The 10,827-nt window shown below is 38.7% G+C and overlaps 1 protein-coding gene across 5 annotated transcripts in view; it reads right to left on the reverse strand.

The window, feature by feature from the left end:
- sdccag8 (SHH signaling and ciliogenesis regulator sdccag8) overlaps positions 1–7,170 on the reverse strand; it is a 64,703-nt gene extending 57,533 nt beyond the window's left edge. For 2 of the 5 annotated variants that reach the window (XR_004106599.2, XM_031308643.2), the window contains exons 1-12: positions 6,841–7,166; positions 5,952–6,113; positions 5,616–5,701; positions 5,311–5,424; positions 5,063–5,188; positions 3,979–4,053; positions 2,589–2,653; positions 2,224–2,424; positions 1,836–1,974; positions 1,509–1,661; positions 1,263–1,397; positions 250–366 (exon numbers count right to left, since the gene is read on the reverse strand). Coding sequence is in view for 4 of the 5 variants with exons in the window: in XM_031308643.2 (XP_031164503.1) it covers positions 250–366; positions 1,263–1,397; positions 1,509–1,661; positions 1,836–1,974; positions 2,224–2,424; positions 2,589–2,653; positions 3,979–4,053; positions 5,063–5,188; positions 5,311–5,424; positions 5,616–5,701; positions 5,952–6,113; positions 6,841–6,898 (1,431 nt within the window). In the remaining variant the exon portion in view is untranslated. Of the gene's footprint in view, positions 1–249; positions 367–1,262; positions 1,398–1,508; positions 1,662–1,835; positions 1,975–2,223; positions 2,425–2,588; positions 2,654–3,978; positions 4,054–5,062; positions 5,189–5,310; positions 5,425–5,615; positions 5,702–5,951; positions 6,114–6,840 lie in introns of all 5 variants that reach the window. The other 3 variants (XM_031308654.2, XM_031308649.2, XM_031308636.2) reach the window with 2 other exon arrangements.
- Between the last annotated feature and the right edge of the window lie 3,657 nt (positions 7,171–10,827).

Consider the following 10,827-nt stretch of genomic DNA (forward strand, 5'->3'; position numbering starts at 1 on the left):
AGACAGTTTGGATATCTGATGCTTGTATAAATGATAAGTAATACATTTGGAAGTATGGAAATAAATATTTAAGTGGTTCTTGATTTTCCTTCTTATACCTCAGTACACCTTCCTCAAAAAATGGTGACTGCTTACTAAATTATCGACTAAATTAACTGGTCATTGGCGGGCTTAGAAACTACTGATATAATCTAATTGATCTAATAAATAATAAATCTGAACTATTCAATGGGTTGAATCCAGACGTACCTGTGCAGCCTTTTCCATCTGTCTGCTGGTCTTGGTGTTGAGCTCTCGGAGTTCTCTCTCTGCCTCCTCTTTCTTCAGTTGGGCCTGACTGAGCTGATATCGCAGCTCCAAACACACCTAGAGATGACACGTAGTGATTAAATACAGCTAGTCCTTTGATTAACAATATTATTTTCTGTCCGTTAATTCATCATTTCCCAATTATTTGGCCAGTGTTTTTTATTTTATCATCTTACCCTATCCTTAACTAGGAATCTAGGTCCTTCATTTAAATCATAAGACCCTGTCTTGCAATAAGTCTTTTTTCCAGGCTAAAGCTCACTGATCTATACATATACATAGCTATTATAGTATATTATAATTACTCTTCTGTTGGCTATTAGTTTTACTTACAATCCCATCATTATATCATAATCATTTATTACTAACAATACAACATTAGCGATCAAAAACACTTAATGATGTAAAAATGTGACACTGAAAATTTGATTTCTCATTTGCCCTAACTCAGCACAGCCAGAGCTCAGAGTCATCTATACCACACACGGTAAGCTAGTACTGGTATGGATTTGGTGTCTTCAAGACCTTTCAGCAGGGTGAATATTTGCTGACATACAACGCTTGAAGTCTTCCAGTTTCACCTTGCAGCCCACTAGGCATTTGCATGCATACATACCCATCATTTTTGCAATATAACATGATAAAAAACATGAACTAAGCATGTTCAAATGTAGCTTTTTTATTTACCTTAAACTTGTTTATTTATGCACTTGTGTAAAATTTACCTTTCCAGCAATCGAAAATAAATGCTGAAATTAATAAACCTTTGCTGCCACCCAGTGGATTTACAAAAGCATTACAAGTATACAGTACAGACTGCATCTGAGTATCAGGAGTGTTCTTTACCTCTGTTCCTTCAAAGCTAGAGACATTTTTTTTTAAGTGCTGGTCCAGCAGCAAAAGTGCAATAATAATTAACCATACATATACAGTATGTTGCATTCATAGTATACCTTGGTATTGTCTTGTTCCTGACTGGCAAGTTTGCCAAGAGCATCTTCCAGCTGATTGGTCAGTGTGCTCTTGTCTCTGTGAGTTCTGTCTAGCTGTCCTTCCAACTCAGCAACATGCTGGGAGAGGCTGGACACCTGAAACAAACACACACATTTTCCATTGGCATTTTCTACTGAACAATACAAATGTCTTTACAGCAACTTTAAGAACTTAAATAAGAGTGAAAGTGAAAAAGTATGATTTACTGTATGTGCCAGCTCCTCTCTCTGTTTGCGGGCCTCAGCCCGGCCCTCCTCTCTGGCCTCAGACAGTCTCTCCTGCGAGCCCTGTGCTTCTCGTTCTAGTTGTTCCCTCTGTCGAGCCAGCTCCCTGGACAGCTGCTCACACTGCACCTCCACCTGCATGCATACAAACAGGTTTGCCAGAGGTAACCAGCCACAGTAAGAAGAGGAAACACAATTTTAGAGGACAAACTGAGGAGGAATCTTTTGGCTAAGTGAAAGAGCTTTACCAATCAAAAATACAGTTTTAACTAACACAGATGGAAAGGTGAGTGCATAGGTTTCTCTGACCCTAGCTTTGTGCAGATTCGCTTCTTCTGCCATCTCCACAGCCTGTTTGACTTGGAGACAAGATGACCACTCCCTCTGTTGTGCCTCCTGCTGACTAGCCCGCACAGCGCGCAGAGCCACTAGTAACTCATCACGCTCCCTAAAAAAAAGTTTTTTTCTTTGAATATGTTGTTTCCTTTTTTGCCACTACTAACAAAAACAGTTCATCATAAAAACATGAGCAATCAGAAAATCTCTTACAGACACATAATTAAGACATATCAACAAAAACTCTACCAGGTACGATAAGGTATATTAATCATATACTTAAACTATGTGAGTATGAAAAGCTGATAAACTGTGGCTAACTTATGACTGATTACAGTTGCAAAATGTATTGTACACTGACTTTGTGAGCCTGTCAATAGCCTGGACATGAAGATTTGTGTGAGTCCCCGCCAACACAGCTTCGTGCTGTGCACACTTCAGACACAACCCTGCCACACGGGGAGCTCCATCAGCCCTCAGTGCATCTGCAGCCTGTTTCTCCTGGTGTCTCAGACGAACCTTCACCTCCTCACACTCCTTCTGACTGACCGACAGATCTTTCCTGAAGATGGAAGCAAAAGAGGAGATATGGACACACAGATCGAGAAAAGGGGCAGGAAAGGAGCTCAGTATTGCTCTTCTAAGGCTTAAACAACAAAAAAAATTCAAAAAAGACAAGAAAAAGTCATATTTACTGGCTACACTGGCTTCACAGAGTATACTGACCTGAGGGAAATGACCTGAGCCTCCAAGCTTTGAATCTGGGCCTGGTAGATCACTTTCAATTGTTCCTAAAGAAAGACAACACTTCTCAGAACTGACTATGTACTGTATGTACCTTGAATAATTCCATTCATTGAATCAATGGATGCAATTAAACATGGGATGAGACGGGATTGTGATTTTGCCACATTTTTCCATAACAACTGAACTATTTGAGCACTTGAAATATATATTCAGTGGGAGCCAATTACAAATGAATGCACAAAACAAGTTAGAAATACAATTTGGAAGCATATACACTCACCTAAAGGATTATTAGGAACACCATAGTAATACTGTTTGCCCTATCCTATCAATATGGACCAACATTTCTAAAGAATGCTTGCAGTACCTTGTTGAATCAATGATACAAAGAATTAAGGCAGTTCTGAAGGCGAAAGGGATCCCCCACACCGTTACACCACCACCACCACCAGCCTGCCCAGTGGTAACAAGGCATGACGGATCCATGTTCTCATTCTGTTTACGCCAAATTCTGACTCTACCATCTGAATGTCTCAACAGAAATTGAGACTTATCAGACCAGGCAACATTTTTCCAGTCTTCAACTGTCCAATTTTGGTGAGCTCGTGCAAATTGTAGCCTCATTTTCCTATTTTTAGTGGAGATGAGTGGTACCCGGTGGGGTCTTCTGCTGGTGTAGCCCATCCGCCTCAAGGTTGTGTGCGTTGTGGCTTCACAAATGCTTTGCTGCATACCTCGGTTGTAACGAGCGTATTTGAGTCAAAGTTGATCTTCTATCAGCCGGAATTAGTCGGCCCATTCTCCTCTGACCTCTAGCATCAACAAGGCGTTTTCGCCCACAGGACTGCAGCATACTGGATGTTTTTCCTTTTTCAGACCATTCTTTGTAAACCCTAGAAATGGTTGTGCGTGAAAATCCCAGTAACTGAGCAGATTGTGAAATACTCAGACCAGCCCGTCTGGCACCAACAACCATGCCACGCTCAAAGTTGCTTAGATCACCTTTCTTTCCCATTCTGACATTCAGTTTGGAGTTCAGGAGATTGTCTTGACCAGGACCACACCCCTAAATGCATTGAAGCAGCTGCCATGTGATTGGTTGATTAGATAATTGCATTAACGATAAATTTACCAGGTGTTCCTAATAATCCTTTAGGTGAGTGTATATTATTTAAACAAATAACACAATTGTAAGTTTATTGGATATTTTCACATCCCCAGAGAAATTAGCCCAACATTTCTTTTCTACACAAACTACTGTGATACTGCAGAAATGTCATGACATGCTGAGGACCATGTGGGTTGGAGATGGAGAATAAGGACTAAACAGTAACTGGAGGAGAGTAGAAAGCAGATCCATCATCCCTACCAGCTCATTTTTCCATGTGGTGTGTTCTGCTCTCTGCAGCATGCTGTGGCTGTTGGCTGCCATACTCTCATTCACCTGAAGAACACATCAGTGCAGATGATGAGCCACTCTTCCCAAGGTGATCATTAATTTGAAAAATGTCAGTGTCATCCTGAGTCTGTATAGCGTAGTTCAAATGTCCTCTAATCGTTTGACAATGCATGATGTAACTTAACAACCCACTTTTCCTGAAGATAGCTCTAATATCTACAACTATACTGAATTTCTGTAGGCTAATGTAAAGGACAGAGGCAATCCTAGTGTCTGTAACTTAAAGTGTAACTCTCGCCAAAATGCAACCTTAGATCCGTAGGTCTTGTTGTTTCCGGCCGCAGCCATTTTATCAGTCAAAAACAATCGATTTCCGAATGCAACATAACAGGGAGGAGAGTAAAGATGGAAAACTCCTAAAGCTGTGTTCCATATAAATGCACGGATTATTTCTTGTTTTGTTGTTATTGAAAAACAATATTGACCTCGTAGTTGAAAAAGGAGCCTCATATGGAGTCCGTTCATTCGCATTCGGATATCAACTCGTTTTGACTGCCGAGGTGGTAGCAGCCGGAAACAACAAGAGCTACCGTGAGTTGTTCAAAACCTTTCTTTTTAGTAAACTCTGGGTACACAAACAATGTTCTCAATGCTTTCATTAAGGTGTAGAGCCCCTGGGGATACTTCGAGCAAAGTTTCATGTTGTGTTGAGCCTTCTTAGTGTTTTAAAAATAGCTATTTTGAGGCTAGCATAAAAGTGCCCCTAGGACTCCCATTCAAAAGGCCATTTGACCGAAAAACGAAAATACGTTAAATCTTAAAAGTGGCAATTCTGTCCTAAATATGCTTTTAAACAAAAGTTTGACTCAGGTACGTTCACAAAAAGACCCGAGGTTGCATTTTGGTGAGAGTTACACTTTAAACAAAAATATCATCCTTTATTTGACCTATGATGATGTATGTTCCCTCGTAAATATGCTAAGAATGTAAATACATTTCACATAATATCACAAACACAAAAATCACATGATTTTCACACGCACACACACAGTACCGTGGAGTTTCGGAACGTGTAGTCTTTCAGAGATTCATCTACAGCTTTGGATTTGAGGTCTGAATGCAGCTTCTCATTCTCCACCACCACCACTCTGATCCGCTGTTTCATCCCCTGCAACTCCTCCTGAAGTCACGCACCCAGAGAAATGAATCGAAACATATCCAAATCAGCACAATAGTAAAAAGGACTGCAAATATAAACACACACACACACACACACACACACACACACATTTGTGCACATACCTTGCACAATTTGACCTCAGCTTCTAGGTGTTGAATGTACTCTGACTGGTTGTGAATCATTGGGACCAAATCTTGATAGGTAGGCAAGTTGGACCTTTCCTCCTGCTGTACTCTCTAACAGAAGAAAATAATTAGGCAAAACACAGCAGAATGGCAGGCAAAATATTAATATGATGGAAAAGCCTGAATGATTTACTACATTTAACGATGGAGAATGTATCCAATCCTGACAGATAATTCTGTAAGTGGCATTCCTTAGGTCTAATGCATTTAAACGTTTAGCCACACAGAGCTGCATACTCTACCTTGGCTGGAGACTGTTTCTTTGAAGGAGACAGAGGAGAAGGAATTTCTCTGCACTGTTTCAGTAGAAGGCTCTTCAGCTGATTAACTACAAGGCCAAAAGACACACGCACGCATGCACGCATGCACGCACGCATGCACGCACGCACGCACGCACGCACACACACACACACACACACACACACACACACACACACACACACACACACACACACACACAGCATTTTATTATAATGTTGTGCATTGTCTGTCAACAAGATGATGAACAGGGAAATCTCCAGGTGGTGCACACAAATGTATTTGTCAGACAGTTGTCCCACAACTAATCACTGAGTCACCTGCTTCACTCTGTGTCTTTTGACTCCATGCAGCGTTGTCCTCTTCGATCAGGGCGGTGAAGAGGCTGCCACCGCTGCCTCTGGGCTCCTCCACCTCTTCTTCATCAGAGCTCTGCTGTTCCAGAGCACTGCTCAGTTGCTGTATGCTCTGGTTGGCCCGCTCTGAAACCAATATACACACATAGGTTTCATACTGTATATTTTTTTTGTGCCCCATGAGTTTAGTTTGTGTCTGTGTGAACTATAACACTTGCACTTTCCATACACAATTAACGAGCACCGAATTGGTGGAGACTTAGTTAAATAATGATGGCTGCATATTATTTAGCTGGTATTGTGCATGCTGCCACACTACTATCATGAGTTACTGGGACACTTAATTAGCCATTGTTAATGTTATAATATTTTTTTCTTTTCGTACTATGAAAAGTCTAAATATCTGATGTGAAAAAAAGTCTAACATATTCAATGACAGTTCTCCAGTTTTGGCCAAATATAGAATATCTAGAATTTACCTTTACTGTCAACTTATGTTGCTATACCTTGATGTCCTGGCAATTAAGTAATATTAACAATCTGAAATTGGAGCATGACACATTAATGTTTGTTTTCTTGGAAATGTAAGTTAGATTTAGACAAGCGAATTGATTTTTCTATCAGGATCTATGATCAGGAATCAGCAACAGGTGGCAGTGATACGACTTTAATCGCCCTCTCCTCTGGAACCGTAGTTTCAATGACTTTACGACTATAACCCAGGGACCCCCAGCTGTAACACAGTTACTGTATGCTATATTAACTAACCATTTAGCTTAACGCCTCTATCTTTAACGTTAACTAGCTAGCTGTTAACACATTTGGCACCTAATTTAGCATTTAGCTAACTTACGTCTCAGCTCCTTTTGGTAAGCACCCAGCTGCTCCTCATCTGAGTCCAACGGTTTCATTGATGAATAACTGAAGTTAAAGCACGCTATACAGTATTACTAACTACAGATGCTATGCTCATGGCTAGGCTATGTACAACAACTAGCTAGCTACAGTACAGCAACAATCATATCTCGCACGTAGTAACGGTAATCGATTCTCAACGATGTTGCGTTTGTTTTGATACACCGGCGTGCCCGGAGGTGAGTGTCTCCTACAATCGTAACCTATAGCACCGCCCCCATGCGTGTACCGTGAATACCAAACGAGGCAATCATCAGAACAACGGCTCCTATTTCCGTAAACTCAGACAGATGCCGGGAGTTGTAGTCATTGTTTGTAGTCACAATTGGTCGTTTCACGTCTGCAAGCCTGTGGTCGATACTGTGTATTGCAACTTCATACACTACATTTGACACTATTACAAGTAAGTGAGTGATGCTGAAATGTTTTTCTGCTACTTTATACTTCTACTTCATTACAGTTCAGAGGGAAATGTTGTACTTTTTACTTCATTACCCTTCATTACATCTGACACCTTTAGTTAGAGATTTTACGTAGGCTACAAAACATATGACAAACTTCTAAAACATGATTACAATGCATCATGTTTTATAAGTTCATTTTGTACATACAATATATTAAACTACCCAAGAGTATATATAGGATACATTAGTTCAATCATTGTCATCATGCATTGTGTTTAGCTTTAGTTTCTGACTTAAAATCTCCATGTTTGTTTGTTACTGCAAGACAAGCATGAAACAAGTCAATGTTTAACTTCTTTAAAAAACATATTTCTGATTTCTGAAACATTTAATAAAATGACTCAGTGTATGTGAAAGGGTGGCATGCTATGCAGAACCCACAGAGAAATCACACCCAGGCTCTGCAGCGCCCACACTTTTTAGCCATTTTACCTCATTGCTTTTGGTTTGTCAGACTTAACCCTTTCACTCTAATCTAATGCAAACAGAAAGTTGGTAGAGTTAAAATGTCAGGGAATATTGGGTTTACATTCTTTAGCTGCTTTCTACTCATGTGGCTGTTAGATGTGCAAGTTATGTTGATTACAAACACTCAGGCAGGGTATCTAACCTCAATACTTTTGAGGAACTGGCTGAAATAGTAGCACCAAATAAATGTGTCAAGTATGAAAAGTTGGCATCAAACTTTGCTGTATTTGATTACGTTTATTTAAGTTCTTGTGTGGCTGTTTTTTTATTAAACCTACATTGTGTAATTTTTTGAGTTGATTTTTAGCAAAAAACCCTTTGTTCTTTTACAAATATGTGCTCATTCATGTGCAATTACTGCCACCAACTAATCAAAGTATTCTCGTAAGTGTAGAATCTGCTATTTAGAATCATTCAGAATACATAGGAGCGACTCGCTCAAATGACGGCAGCCATGTAACGCCTCCATCTTTAAAATACATTAGCCAAAGAGGGACATACCTCCGCATTTTGCCCTCTTACACCTATTGGCACCGTGACAAATGCCAGGGGGAGATTACTCACCAGGGAAGCGAAAAAGAGAATTAAAACAACAACGCGACAGACAAAGCAACAAGACCAAAATTAATATTGGAGTGGCTAGAACAGCTGCGTGTAAACGATGGAGAGAGCTAATTTCGGGTTCGGCCACCGTAGGAGGAAGGGCTAGAAAGTAATATTCAGTTGGTTGTCATTATACAATTTCACCGCTAGATGGGAGAAATTCTTACACAATGTAGCTTTAAGACAAACTTAAATACTGGTGCATCTGAGAAGTTTGCCTTATTTTGTTATAAAAAAAGGGGGGGTTTTGTAGCAAAAAACTTTCCTTTACATTTTTTTTTAGTATTGTTTTGACTTTAGCACTGAAACTTAGCCAACCGTAGACATTAACCATAACAACTTAAAGGAGCATGGTAGCTCAGTAATGTGTTTCTTTAACGTGTATTTTAAAACGCTGAATTTATATATGTTATTATAATATTCTTTATTGTTTATTCTAGCTTTATTGTTTTTATTGGTGTGTAAGGAAGACTGGCAAAGTAAGCTTTTCATTGCATGGTGTAAGCTGTCTTTACCGTGCATATATAAGATAAGAATATGAACCACTAGAGAACTATTAATGCATTAAAACTAGTAACTGAGACAGAAAAACAGCTTGAAGACTACAAACAAAAAAGGTTAAGAGTCCTGTAGCTACAAGGTTAAAGATCACCTGGTTATTTGGCACCCATGTGCAGCGCTTTACCCTGTGTCACTTTCACTTCTCTTATCATCTTATCTTGGCAGTCCAGTGAGTCACTATTAACCCTCCCACATGCATACAAAGATCAGACTGCTGATACAAGGGTGAACAAAAAGGTGCTTGTGAGATTACTTAGAATTACTTTCAAATCATAATTAGGCAATTTGGTTGTGAAAGTTTGGACATTTCACAGGAAGATGTATCATTATTTTAACCAACCCCCACCCATTCAGCAATTATAAGCAGTATATAAACAAGCAGTGGTTTATAACACACTGTAATGTAGCAGATAAGGACATTTTAAAGTGTTTATTATAACTTCTCTTGTGAGACATAAGCAACTGTTTAAATAGATAATAAACGATGACATAATGCAACACAGTTGTAATCAGTTAAAACATGTCTAATAATATTAAATATAAAGTATGTGTTTATTATATTAATTTATGAAGTATGTATCATAAGCATTTTTTACTGTATTTATTGATAAAGTATTTATCTACTGATGGAGGCCATGACATGTGGCTGAAAGCCCCAGAAAAAATTAATTAAGTGGACATTAAGAATTTCTTTGTCAAACTACCGTTTCCCATGTCAAGCTCAGCATGTCTTTACCAGTTAGGAGTAAAAAAAAAAAAAAAACATTTATAAACAGTTTAAAACAAATGTGTTTAATTATATATCATTAAATATACATAAATATAACGTAGTCAATCATTAATTTACTAACACCAATTATGGATAGGATAAGTTATAATAGTTGACAAATACATTAACAAACACTAAATGTGTCCAGTATGTTTACAACTACATAACAGGGTGTTATAAATAAGAGGGGTAAATAAGTTTGCATGTGGTAGTGTATAAATAGAAACAAAATGGGGTAAAGTTGTATGTAAGTACCTTGAATTAATCATGTAGTACACAGTGTTATGTGTTTCATCACTAGACCCACTGTAACCTCAATGTGGAAGTTGCCTCCAGTTCCAGGCAAAAATGACACAGACACCAGGGAGTTTCAAATGACATAGTTATAAAGTGATGTTTAGTTTGTGTGTGTGTGTGTGTGTGTGTGTGTGTGTGTGTGTGTGTGTGTGTGTGTGTGTGTGTGTGTGTGTGTGTGTATGTGTGTGTGTATGTGTGTGTGTGTGTGTGTGTGTGTGTGTGTATGTTACTGTTCAGTGGAAGGGTCTATCTCATCACTTATGTTTGTTGCTGCGTACAAAAAGGGAAAAGAGTCAGACAAAGGTAACCATGGATACAACCTCTTCCTATTGCACAATAACAGATAGCTTCCTGTCGAATGAGCCTCAAATGTACTTTTTGAAAACAATGATTCTTGCTCTGTCCCTCCAGGGTCACCAAAAGCTCCATATTCACTGCATGTTAGTGGGTTTTGGTCATTTTTACTAACTGTTTAACCTACATTAATGGATTTTTTAGAGGTAGTAGAAACGAGCTGTTTCACAGTACACATATGTAATATATATGTGTGTATATATATATATATAAAATATTGATTATAGTAGCTTTAAGGAATATTTACAGACATTGTCCAACATTATTATAATAACATTGAAGCTGTCTTGTTATATTGTACGTATTTGTTTATGTTTTGTTACCGTTTCTTTTACATTTATTGTCTATTTCCTTTTAATATGTTTATGTATGCGCCATTCACCAAGGCAAATTCCTTGTAAGTTACTTA

Source organism: Sander lucioperca, chromosome 15, assembly GCF_008315115.2.
Source record: "Sander lucioperca isolate FBNREF2018 chromosome 15, SLUC_FBN_1.2, whole genome shotgun sequence".
Lineage (NCBI taxonomy): Eukaryota > Metazoa > Chordata > Actinopteri > Perciformes > Percidae > Sander > Sander lucioperca.